Below are 13,542 nucleotides of genomic sequence, written 5' to 3' on the forward strand. Positions count from 1 at the left end.
ACTCCGCTACCTGCGAAGGAGACAAGTGGACCAGAACATCATTTAACCTTTCCAGAGACTCAGAATTATTTAAACGTCCACGTAAAATACCATCATCTGGTTCTTTACCCTCATTCTCCATTTGCCCGGAGCAAAACCCAGCTCCAGCACCTGAAGCAGCAAGGAGAGCAGAACAAACAGGGTTTACTTCTGCACTAGACTTCTCATAATAAGTTTTCAGTAAATTCACATGATATAATTGAGTTTACTTTCTCCGAGACAGAGTGTAAATCTCATAATTTTCATCACTCAGTTTACGCTTCACCACATACGGGCCTTCAAATTTTGCCTCAAAAGGAGAAGATGGCAAAAGACTTGACACAAGAACGTGGTTTCCTGGCTCAAAAACACGACGTTCCACCTGGCGATCATACAACCGTTTCATGCCTGCCTGTTGTTTTTTTAGTTGAAAAAAATAAAATAAAATAAATAAATAAAGGAATAAATTAAGTTGTTTCTATGCATTTAAATAATTACACATGCTAAAACTCAGAATTAGGAAACAATAAAGGTGGTGAAGAAAAAAATAAAACATTTAATAGGGCCCTAAACATGTAATTTTTGTTAAACTTTGTTGATTAATAAAATTGTATTTAACCATTAAAAAGGAGTCGAGAAAAATGTAAAAAAAAAAAAAAAAAAAAAAAACAGAATCCAGAAAAATTAAAACAGAAAAAAACCTTAATTTGTTAAAAAAAAAAATACAGATTTTAAAAGGCCCTAGATCAGGGATAGGCAACTCCGGTCCTGGAGGGCCACCATCCTGCAGAGTTTAGCTTCAGCTCCTGGAGGAAAAATATGGTTTATCATATGTCTTCTTCAAATTTCAAATTTCCTTTCTGAAACGCATAGATTTTTACAAAGCTCATTGTTCTAAAAAGCCCTGATAGGCCAGCTATCCAGTGCATTGTGATTGGGCAAATACCTTAAGCGCGTGACAGAAATGTTACGCCCCTTACCATACTGTGATGCTGTGTCCCGGTGTGACGAGACGAAAACAATAAAACCCATTATAAACTAGCCATTTTTTTGCATCCAGTGGGAACATAATTACTGATTATAATGACTTATACTTTGTGTTTACGTGTTGCATTGCGGATCATGCTGCGTAAACATAAAACCATGTCTGCATTTGTTATCAGAGAAACAACGAACAAGTGCTACTCTACACAGCTCAAAATTCACGTTTGAATCATCAGTGGCAAGTCTTTTACATATGAAAAAAATATGAATACTTACAGACTGTGAGTCAGAAGCTGTAGACTTTCCTTGCAAAGCTGGAATTGCCCCATTTTATAGAAACCGACACCGCCATTATAGGCTACTCTCACAGAAACAGTTCTCATCCTCCGTAAATTGCACTGCACACATCTGAATATTTGGGTTGAACTGTTCTGGAACAGTGTTGTTAATACAACTTTACCACTGATTTATAGTTGTGTCCTCTTTTTGAAGGCCAAACAAAGTAGTTTCACCTTCTCAACGAAACACACAGCATCTACACAACATGGCAGCTGCCACCACAGTGAGAATAAAGGTTACGCCTTCTTTCTTTGCATGAACATTTGGGCATAGGCGTCGATTTCGTCATGAGTCATTTTGTACCCACCACTTTTTTTTTTTTTTGAAAACCTCGAGTTCAATATAGCCGTTCTGCTGCTGAGCTGGCTACACGCTTTTCTGTTCATTAAAACTGCAACAACTGTAACATTATTTTCTCTATATGACTATCGCGCTTCTTTTTTTTAAAGAATGTTTTTAAAATGAGTTGACAGTTTGGAATGGACAGTGAACGAGCGGGAACGAGGCTACCTAGTCTTTGCTGGGATTGGCCAGAATTTCTGGCGAAGGTATCATAGACGAGCAAGTCATTTAGCCTTCATACTATATATCAAGGTTGCATCCTTGTGCCATGGACTATAACATATCAAAGTGATAACCTGTAGAACAAATGGATGTTGTTGTACACACAGCATGGGTCTGCAGACCATTGACACAAAGGTAAGACGCGATAACTTATGTTTATTAAGATTTGCTGGTATTATGGCTAGGTCTTGTCCATTTGCACACAAGGGATCGGCTGTTTTAATTCTTCTCTTGCAATTAATGTTACGTTAGACTTCCTTAGCCACCAACTTAATTAGCTAGTTACGGTTTGCGTTCATACAGCAAGTATTGGGGGAGATGATTGTTGAGTAGTCAGTATCTTGTTTAATTATTGCTTGAATCTATTGCTGAATTCTGGAATAGTTGTGATGATGATGATGATGATGATGATGATAATGAGGAATGGATCAAGTTTTAGTCAAAATGCCTGATGTAGATTGGATGGATGCATGTTGTTGTGAATTGAGAGCAGTCAGATCATGGTGTGATAGTCAATAAATAGTGTTCATCTGTGCTACACGTATTTTTGCTTTTTCAATCTTGATAAAATTTGTAGTGCTTAAGTTGTGTTGTGTGTAGATATGGTAAATTGTACTGGGAATTAAATAAAATTATTACATGGCTTGGTTGAATTCCACTGTAGAATGAAGTCTGTTATTTCTTGATAATAACACCGTTGCCATGAAAAACAGAGCGTTGCTATGGACGCGGCAGGATTCTAATCGTAGAGACGGAACTATTTTCTTTAGCGGAAGCAATACAATCGTGTTTAAATCAATAAACTCATTTTTAAATCAATATTTTGTGTCAAATTATTGATTTATTTGGTGGGTAGCCATGTAATAAGCGGGATAATGTAGAGCGAGGCCCGATTTTGGGTTAGATTTTTTCCCCGTTTTCAGTGGTTATAACAAAGCAACATGAAAGAGAAATTTGGTAATCATTGTTTAGGTACATTAAACCACGTCATGGCCATGTCATATTGTCAACATGGTACTTATATAATGATATGAAGCAGATTAGTGGGTCATATATCATATGTCTAATGCTTTGTACGGCTTTCTTCTTCATAAAACGAGTCGGACATCATCACATTTTTGTATACATTTTTATTTATTTACATTAATAAGATACAGGACGTCTTTCAAAACATGACCTGCACGAAAGAGAAAAAAAAAATGCATCATTGTACCCAGCACTTCTGAAAATGCACTTCTGAATGCGTCTCTGTCCCATGTCTGTCACATTTCAAACCAAACTGACGCCCATGCATTTGGGCGACGTTATGCAGATCTTCACACATTGTGACATAGACATGTGGGGGCCTGTTTAAATGATCCATTTTAGGAGGGTGTGGTTGATTCGTAACTTTTTATAGAATATCTCTTTGGATTCGAGACATTAGTCTTTGCTACTTTACTGATCTTCTTCATGCACCCATATTTTCTGTCACTCCAAAGAGAAAGGGGAAATTTTAGTCGCATTATATGACCCCTTTAAAACAAACCAGAACAAAATGCAATTCACAAGCACATATTGAACCATATAAGACGTACCGAGTGGTTCAATATTATATTAAGCATTTTAGCATCCCTATTAAAAAGTATTTCTTGAGCAGAAAATCAGCCTATTAGAAAGATTTCTGAAAATCATGTTACACTGAAGACTGCAGTAATGATGCTGAAAATTCAGCTTTTCCATCAGAAGAATACATGCCACTCAGTCAATCAAATTTGAGGTTATGCTTCCTGTCTCTAAAGGGAAAAGGAAATGTCGAAGGAAGATGCATTGCCATTATCCGTTTCAAGACAGACACGCTGTATCTAACATGCTGGGATAAGCTTCAGTAAAAAGTTCTCTGAGTTGCAGTCGGTCTTTCCTGTCACCCTCTACAAGGGAGGTCAAAGCCATCCATCACAACATTGCACATACTCAAGGCTCTGATGTAAATTAAACTGCATTTGCAATGTCTAAACAAATATGACTGGCTTGATGGATGAAACGCTCTTGCCGAGGCGTTAGAGAATTATCCAGCTATCTTGAGCCGCTCATGGGTCACTTGGCATTTCACATTATGTACTTTTACCAACTCCCAGCTCCACAACTGGGCTAAAAAATTCACCATCTTTTCCACTGAAAATATGGAGATGTACAGAATTACCACAGTCATGTATCCACAGACATTTGTTCATGAATCTCACAGGCAGGCTTGACTGGCATAGCAGCTAATTATGCCAATTATAAAGTAATAATGAAGTACCGAAAAATATGTATAATCAAAACCTTATTTTAAGACTGTGTTGTTATAGATTTAAAACATTTTTTCAATGAGTAAATTGAGTATAATTAAAAATAAATAAATATATATATATATATATATATATATATATATATATATATATATATATATATATATATATATATATAATACCATTATTTTATTTTATTTACTTGGAATAACATGCACTGACAATTTATGCACAATATTACCAGGGATGTGTGTATAATTTCTGCTAATGCACGGTTCTTTTTTTCTTAACTAAAACTATTGTTTTGTCCATTAGCAAAGATATTTACAGATTCAATAAGTATAGAAAGAGATAATATTTAATCAATTGATGTTGAAAATGATAACTTTTACAAACAAAGAATGCCCTTTTTTAAACCAAAGCTCAATCAACAAAGAAATGCATTATCAATTATTCAGGGAATCAATAAAAGTCACTTTGTCCCCAGCATTTTGCTCATTTCAAAACACAGAAATCAGCAGGTAATTTGTTTACCTGCAGAAAACCAAGGGTAATTAGTTTTGATGAGTTAAAATCACCGTACTCCCTGGCTATTTCTCTCCACATCATATTAGTGATGATCAGGTGCAGGTGCTGGACAGTTGTTGAATATAATTTCTCTGAGAAGTAAGGGAGGTCAAGTAGTAAGAATGAAAGTTTATTTTATTTTATTTTATTTTAATGTATGTGTTTAATATATGTGTGTCTTCTACTTTATTCAAACCAAAAATAAATTTTATACAATTTGTATAAAACTTAGTATTGCATTTTAAACATTGACCTATATTAAAAAGTTTCATATTAAAGTGTTTTTTTTCTTCCTTTTAATGCTTATAATGCAATGCTGTTAAAATGTTGGTTCTTAACCTTTTTGACTACCCCTTTGCACACAATAATATTTTATGGCCCAACAACCCTAGATTCTGTAAATTAAAATGCAGGATTTCTGAAGTTTTGAAAGCATTTTAAACAATTAATATCAATCAACCACAGTTGTTATGTGTCTTGGTATGGCATGAAGTTTTAAAATTATTTTACATGGGTTTTCCTGATCTAGAAATTAAAATTTTAAAATGAAGCTTTTTGCATTTTTTTAAAGAGAAAAAGGGGGAAAAAGTTTTAGTGGGGTAAAATAAGAAATATCATGTTTTAGCCTTAATGTAATTCTTTTGTCTTATTTGAAATCATATTTAGTCATATTGAGGCCCCCTAGTGGGCCCCAGGCTCTTTGGATGAGAAACACTGCATTGAAATAATAATTACTGATGAGTCATATACTTGTACATTAATATTTATTTTTTATTTAAATATTGTTAAAACAGGTTAATGAGCAATGGACATACTTTAGCATCTTGTCTTTAGCTTTGGTTGAAACTGACATTGAACTGAAACTGAAACTTTTTTTTTTTTCACAAAAACCTTTTGGGTTCAAATAATGGTTGATGGACACCCGCAAACCCTTCTTTCATTAAGCCCTTTTTGAGAAAGAATTTGATATTTTTTCACCTATCTTTCAAGATGGATCATTGTTTTAGAACATTTGAGCTGAGGATTTGATCTTGTAGCTGATGTATGATGGAGTGTAGGGAAAGAGAGAGAAAAAATCCCTGCTCTGTATGCGCTTCATGAAACGCCTTGTTCTGAGGTTTTCCTTTGATACATGATCTATACTGTTGGAAGTGGTCATTTGTATTCATTTAACATTGATTGCTTTATATAAAAAGGAAACTGGTGAAATGATGAAACGTTTCTGCAACACCTCGGCAAAGCCAGTGTGTTAACATAGTTCAAATTGTAATTTTACATGGATATTTACCAAAAGTTCAATCAGATGGACACAACGAGGGCATATTAAATTCCTTTGAAATTGTAAGAGGTTCTCACTGTAATGATGCCTTACGGCCTCTTGGAAAATGAAAAATGAATTGAGCATTAAAGAATTGCCAAATTTTTATTCACAGAAGACACATCGTCACTCTCGCAGTCTGGCCTCTAATTCTGCCGTGCGATTGGGGTAGTATTTAACATTCTCTTCAAAATAATGTTTAATTATGGGGTGGGTATTTCTTTCACGTAGATGTAGATGTGATAACAATTGTTATTTTCCTCTAGTTGCTTCAAGTCGCTGGGGGTGAGATGACTCATGACAGGAGCTGTCTCTTGTCTAGAAAAGTGATTTGTTCTAGGCAATGTGTGCCCTCGTTAATTTCATTACCTTAATGACAGCCTCTCAGTGTAAATCTAATCCATTCCCAATTTTCTGCCTCTTCTTTGGGGTTAGACGGAACACTCTTCTAATGCAAATGCAGACATTAGTGATAAATCACATCTTTCAATGGTCTTGTGGTTTTGGGAGACCGACTATGTATACTCTCCTGCCCAGAATCATGCTTCATTTTCCCCCAGGCCTAATGAAAAATGAATCTAACTCAAGTAATGCATTTCCACTTTGTGTTTCTGGGCCTTAAACAGCATTTAGTTTGACACCACCTCATAACCCCTCGTCAGTCAGAGGTACTTGCTTTTCTTAAACTCACAAACCTGGTTTTTGTTTAATAGTGCAGACTAAATGACAAGAAGGATGTCGTGGCCTGTAGCTGCCATGAATCTGCCTTGTATTCTTTCAGAGCTGTGACATCTATGCTGGGTCGGTGTGTGATTTATGGTATGATGGCTAATACTTGTCCCCCATTATACACAGCCTGAGATATTCACTTTATTTTCACTCATGCTTTGCTAGCAGTAATGAATGTGACAACTAAATTTATGGGGTGAGTAACATTACAAATCAGAGGCTTGTTATTCCTCACACACAGCAAGAGAGGTCAGAGTCTACCCTGAACCATTGTTTAAAAAACGTGTTTGTGTGTAAATAAATGAATGAATATATATATATATTATTATTTTTATTATTATTTAACTTTTTTCAGGCAGAGGTGGTGGACGTTCAATATGGGAGCCCAGAGGATTTAAGACGAGTCCAAGCTAGTGCAAATGTGACCAATAAAATAGCACTGCTGAAACTTGGACAATTTCCTTTGCTTTATAAGGTATGTTGTTATAGATCTATCTATCTATCTATCTATCTATCTATCTATCTATCTATCTATCTATCTATCTATCTATCTATCTATCTATCTATCTATCTATCTATCTATCTGTCTGTATGTCTATCTGTCTGTCTGACATTAATTTTGGATCATTGTAAGTGGCTGCATATAATCCCTTTAAGGAGATGCTAGTCACTCATTAATGACTAAATTAGATTGACTTGGTCTCATTAAACCAAAAAATAACCATGATCATTAAAGTTGCATTTAATCATGACAGGTATTTAAGCAAGTTATTTCTTATAATTAAATCACCGGCAGCTGTTTGGGGAAATTGTTATATGTGATTAATGTGTAAACAATTATGGTACAGCTCAAGTAATATCTTTTACAATGTAAACCATTTCTGAAAACCCACACCAAGATAATTATTTCTAAACAGGTGTTTGTGTCATTAGAGTAATAGGGCTCATTGCAATTTATATTTATTAGTGGATGAAGCACAGGTGATACCCTATAATTAGCTTTCTTGAAGAAAGACACCTGTTTGTTTTTTTTGTCCTTGTGTATCATGTTCTCAATTCAATGTTTGAATCATTTTCAAACTTGATACATGATTACTGTGCATTCAAGCAGGGGTTCTCAAAGTAGGTATTGTAAATGTGACTTGTTCTCAGTTCTCACTCTTTTTCATACTGTGTTGATTATGCATGCAAGAACCAATGTGGGTAGTGTACAGTTTTATTTCTTAACTGACTTTATGTGCTTATTTGTTGTTGAGTGCACACACACTACTGAACATTGTGCTATGTTGTTGCATACAGTATGTGCCAGATTTGAATACAGATTTGAATTTCATCCTGTTCTCTTACGAGAGCTCTCTCGTACTGCGTCTTAGCTAAGACGCTACGGGAAAAGTCTCTTTTCACGAAATACTGAAGCAAAAAATTATCCTTAATTTTGTATTTTTGTAAAGCGCATTTGCAGCAGTACACAGCCATAGGCGAGACGGCTCGTTCGCTCATTGGCTTGTTCTGCGGCAACTGCACAGCCTATCGAGCGCAGGCTGATGCAACATCAGACCAATAAGGGCGCTTCGCGCCCTTCTTGCCACTTCCCGCCGAAACGGGTGTGGCCCAACCTATAAAAGGAGCTCGAAAAGGCTGACTCACCTGATTTTTCATCTCTTCAGCGAAGCTCACGCATCGCTGGATCACGGAGGAAGCAAGCGCCGTCTGAGAAAGCACATCAGCAGGACGAGCCATTCTGAAGCTGCTGGCATCGCCGCCTTCCATTGCCGTTCCTGCTGCGCTATCCGGCGCCTATATCCTTTCAATCCTGTTATATACAAGCTGTTCTTTATGTGTGTGTGTGTGTTCGCCCTGCGACACACACTCGTAAAAGAGCTCGCGTCTTTTTTAAGATGTCTTCCTGCGGCTCGTCAGAGCCCCACTCAGCGAGGGAGACCGGTACGTCATCTGTGTCTCCTGCCTGGGTGAAGATCATGCAGCGCTCGCTCGCTGACGGCGGATGCCCCCACTGCGAGCTGTTGCCATGGTGACTCTGAGGACTCGCCTGGCCTTTTTCTCTGAGCCTGCATTCTCCGCTGCGCTGAGGCGCCGTAAAAGCATCGCTTCCAGCGGATTCCGGAACCGTCTTCAGCTCAACCGAGCTCGCCGGTTCGCCCTGCTTCACCGCCCCCCCCCTGCATCGCTTCCCGGTGGGCAGCGCCCGCTGTTTGCCGGCGCGTCGTCCGAGGAAGTCGATCTCAGGGCCGCGTCGGGGGAAGAGGACACGCGCTCTCTGCTGGCTTCGGGCAGTGATGGCTGGGCGAGCTCCGAGGATCTCGCGCCTTCTGCTCAGAAGCCCAGCAGACGAGCTGACATCGAGAAGGAGCCGGGGCGAATGCTCGTGTTGGCCGCGATGTGTCTCGGCCGCGAGTGGTTTGCACCAGCGCCCCCCCCTCTCGTTCCCGGCTGGATGGTATTTCCCTTTCGGATGAGCGTACTTCTCAAAGCCCGCCTCATTTCTTCCTGAGCTTCACGAAGAGGTGGCGAAGGCTTGGAACGCTCCATATTCAGCACGAACTCGTTCGTCTGTCTCACTAGCATTCTCCACACTGATGATGCTAAAAACAGGAACTACCACTCTCTTCCGCCGGTGGAACAGGCGATAGCGACGCACCTTTGTCCGCCCTCTGCTGGACGGCGGCAAAAGCGGTGTTGCCATCTAAAGCCTCCTGTGTGACGCTGCGTCGGCACTACTAACGATGGCTGCTTCATCGAAGCGCAGGTGTACGAGTTCCGCTGTGGCCGAGCTCTCACCCAAGCGCGCCGCTGTTTCAGTTCCAGGAATTGTGACTGTCTCAGCGTTTTCTGCAATGCGCAAGCCTGCACAGTTGCCCGCTTGCCTGCACACAAAAGCCGTTATCACAACAGCTTCAGCAACGCAGCTCGAGACCCCCGTTCTCGCTCTACTGGCCGTCGCCCCGCGCCGCGGGGACCGCGGCAGAGGATTACGGTGAGGCCGGGAGCCCCGAAGCCATCCTGGGAAAGCCATCTACGCATGCTGCATGACGCTGCGTCGGCACTACACACGATGGCTGCTTCATCGAAGCGCCGGTGTACGAGTTCCGCTGCGGCCGGGCTGTCACCGAAGCGCGCCGCTGTTTCAGTTTCCAGAGATTGTGACTGTTTCAGCGTTGTTTGCAATGCGCAAGCCTGTACGGTTGCCCGCTTGCCTGCACACGAAAACCGTTATCACGGCTACCCAGATATTTCCCGAAAAAGGTGTAATTTCTGGTGTCCCGGCCACGGCCGATGGTGCTATAAATGTAGTGACGATGCCCACTGCTCAGTGCCCATCTCCGCATATAAGCACAGCCCTTCACACAGGGCTCGCGCCTATAAAAGCGACTCAAGTCGATCACGCGCACTACATAGTAGACGTGCCCACTCCTCAGTGCCCACAATCACTATGTCACACGCGTCATGTGGTTTCTGTAAAAACGAAACCCGTGCACGTTCGTCCGGCCACGGCCGATGGTGCTATAAATGTAGTGACGATGCCCACTCCTCAGTGCCCATCTCCACATGTAAGCATAGCCCTGCACACAGGGCCTGCGCCCATAATGTCGACTCAAGTCGGTCGCGCACACTGCATAGTAAACGTGCCCACCCCTCAGTGCCCACAATTACTATGTCACACACGTCATGTGGTTTCTGTAAAAACGAAACCCGTGCATGCTCGTCCGGCCACGGCCGATGGTGCTATAAATGCAGTGACGATGCCCACTACCCAGTGCCCATCTCCACATGTAAGCACAGCCCTGCACACAGGGCTAGCGCACATAAGATCGACACAGATCGGTCGAGCGCGCCGCATAGTAAACGTGCCCACTTCCCAGTGCCCACATACACTATGTCACATACGGCGCGGGGCTTCTGTAAAAATGAGACCCGTGCACGTACATTCTGCACAGGCAGACAGCGAGTTGAAAGTGGTAAAAGTGCACACATGCAGCCCACGGTTACTCGCAGATATATCGAGTCCCACGGGACCCGCTCAGCCTCCCTCCAGTCGGTTAAGCGCCGGAACGGGGTCGAGGAAGAGCGATCTGCCCGCTGTGATCAGCGCGCTCCCCGCCTCAGATGCGCAGCACACTCGAGCGCCGCCGTTGCCCAGTCAACAGAGCGCGTTTCGCATCCAGCCCTTAGCCATTCATGCAGATGCATGGTCAGTGCTTCCAGGGGTTTCGGATTGGGTGCTAGGCATTATAAAGAGAGGCTACTCGCTACAGTTTTCTCGACGCCCACCGTGCTTTTCAGCGCGCGTCGAAACTACGGTCAAAACAGAAGTAGCACACATACTTCGGGCCGAAATATCAAAACTGTTGAGCAAAGGGGCTGTAGAGCCTGTGTCTCAAAGCGAGGGGGGGCTGTACAGCAGATACTTTCTGGTGCCCAAGAGAGACGGGGGTCTCCGGCCCATACTGGATCTAAGACAGCTGAACGGGCATTGACGAAACACAGTTTCAAAATGTTCACGACCAGGAAGCTCCTCGCGCAGATTCGCAGAGGGGACTGGTTCATGTCAATAGATCTGAAGGACGCGTATTTTCAAATACAGATAGCGTCAAACCACAGGCGATATTTGAGATTCGCCTTCGAGGGCCAGGCATACCAGTTTGCAGTCCTGCCATTCGGCTTGTCCGTAGCTCCTCGTACGCTTACGAGGTGCATGGATGCAGCGCTCGCTCCTCTTAGACTCAGAGGCACACGAGTGCTGAATTATTCGGACGATTGGCTGGTTCTGGCCCGATCATGAGCGGAGCTCATGGACCACAGAGCCGTTTTACTCGATCACCTCGAGAAGCTCGGCCTCAGTGTCAATTGGGTGAAGAGTTCGCTGAACCCCAGTCAGACGATCCTGTTTCTGGGTATAGTTCTGAACTCGTGTTCCATGACGGCGCGGCTGTCACCACAGCGCGCGATGGGCATTCAGCGTGCAGCGAGTTCTTTCCGCTGTGGCGCGACTGTGTCGCTCAAACACTGTCAAAAGATGGGTTTCATGGCCTCAGCATCTCCGGTTCTGCGGCTGGGCCTGCTCCGCATGCGCCCCCTGCAGTTCTGGCTGAAGGCTCGGGTGCCGCGCAGAGCGTGGGCGTCTGGCCGGCTGCATTTCAAGGTCGATCAGAGCTGTGTTGCGGCTCTAGCACCTTGGACAGCGAACGGCTGGTACCGATCAGGTGTAAGCCTGGGGACTTCCCCGAGTGTGAAAATGGTGTCGACGGACGCCTCCACTTCGGGATGGGGAGCGCTGCTCGAAGGCAGACCGTCCTTTGGCCTATGGTCAGAACGGGAAAAGCTCCATCATATCAACTGCCTGGAAATGCTGGCAGTGGAGAATGCGCTGACGCGCTTTTGTCCCCATATCAAGGATCACCACGTCGTAGTCCGTTCGGACAACATGTCCGTGGTGTCCTACATAAATCGCCAGGGCGGTCTCGGGTCCCGAAACCTGTACAGGCTGACGGAACGCCTCCTGATTTGGGCTCAACGCAACGTGCGCTCGCTGAGAGCGGTGCATGTGCCTGGACTGCAGAATCTGGGTCCAGACAGGCTGTCCAGAGGCAATGTCCCTACGGGAGAATGGTCTCTACACCCGCAAACAGTTCGGCTGTTGTGGGAGAGATTTGGCATGGCGGAGGTGGACCTCTTTGCGTCCCACGGAAACGCTCACTGCCCCACATTCTTTTCCAAGAACGAAAGCGCGCTGTCACGGAAATGGCCGTGCTGCCCGCTTTATGCGTTCCCTCCCGTCTCCCTCCTTCCGCAGGTGATAGAACGGGTGAGAGAAACGAGATGTTCAATACTGCTTGTGGCACCTCTTTGGAAGAACCATCCATGGTTCCCAGATTTGATGCAATTAGCAGATGTCGCCCCATGGCCGGTACCGTTGAGGAGAGATCTCCTCTCGCAGGCCAGGGGCTCGATTTGGCACCCTCGACCGGAGTTGTGGTCCCTCCATGTATGGGCACTCAACGGTTACCCGCTGATCTCGCAGGGGGAGTGCTAAATACCATCACTCAGGCTAGAGCTCCGTCGACACGACGTCTGTATGCCTCGAAGTGGTCGGTGTTCTCCAGCTGGTGCACAGCTCGAGGTTATTCACCCCTTAGTTGTGAGGTGACGGAGGTCCTCTCCTTCCTACAGGAGCTGTTGGATAAGGGCAGAGCCCCATCCACGCTCAAAGTTTATGTGGCGGCCATCGCGGCGTTTTCTGAAATGGCGTCCGGTCAGTCAATAGGAAGGAACGATTTAGTCATCTGGTTCCTCAGAGGAGCTAGGAGGCTGAATCCTCCCAGACATCCGTCAGTCCCTATGTGGGACCTCGCGGCGGTTTTGGAGGCCTTGAAGGGTCCCCCTTTTGAGCCTATCCAATCGGTTAGCCTTCAGCATCTGTCGTTCAAGACAGTATTCTTGTTGGCTCTCGCTTCTGTGAAGCGTGTGGGTGATTTGCACGCGCTCTCGGTGAGCCAGTCGTGCTTGGAGTTTGGGCCCAATGACTCAAGGGTCATACTCAAACCTAGGCACGGTTATGTGCCGAAATCCCTCAACACACCGTTTCGGGCTCAGGTTATTGCCCTGTCTGCCCTGCCGGTGTCAGGGGAGGATGGAGACTCGAGTCTTCTTTGCCCTGTCAGGGTTTTAAGAGCTTATGTGTCTCGCTCTGCTGCCTCTCGGCAGACGGAGCAGCTATTTGTCTCGTTCGGTGGA

General features: G+C 43.7%; 1 protein-coding gene across 1 annotated transcript in view; it reads left to right on the forward strand.

The window, feature by feature from the left end:
* LOC132119389 (inactive N-acetylated-alpha-linked acidic dipeptidase-like protein 2) overlaps window positions 1-13,542 on the forward strand; it is a 306,226-nt gene that overhangs the window by 151,097 nt on the left and 141,587 nt on the right. Inside the window, exon 4 of the mRNA XM_059529291.1 lies at window positions 7,145-7,264. Within this exon, the coding sequence (XP_059385274.1) occupies window positions 7,145-7,264 (120 nt within the window). The remainder of the gene's footprint in view (window positions 1-7,144; window positions 7,265-13,542) is intronic.

Source organism: Carassius carassius, chromosome 38 (assembly GCF_963082965.1).
Source record: "Carassius carassius chromosome 38, fCarCar2.1, whole genome shotgun sequence".
Classification (NCBI taxonomy): domain Eukaryota; kingdom Metazoa; phylum Chordata; class Actinopteri; order Cypriniformes; family Cyprinidae; genus Carassius; species Carassius carassius.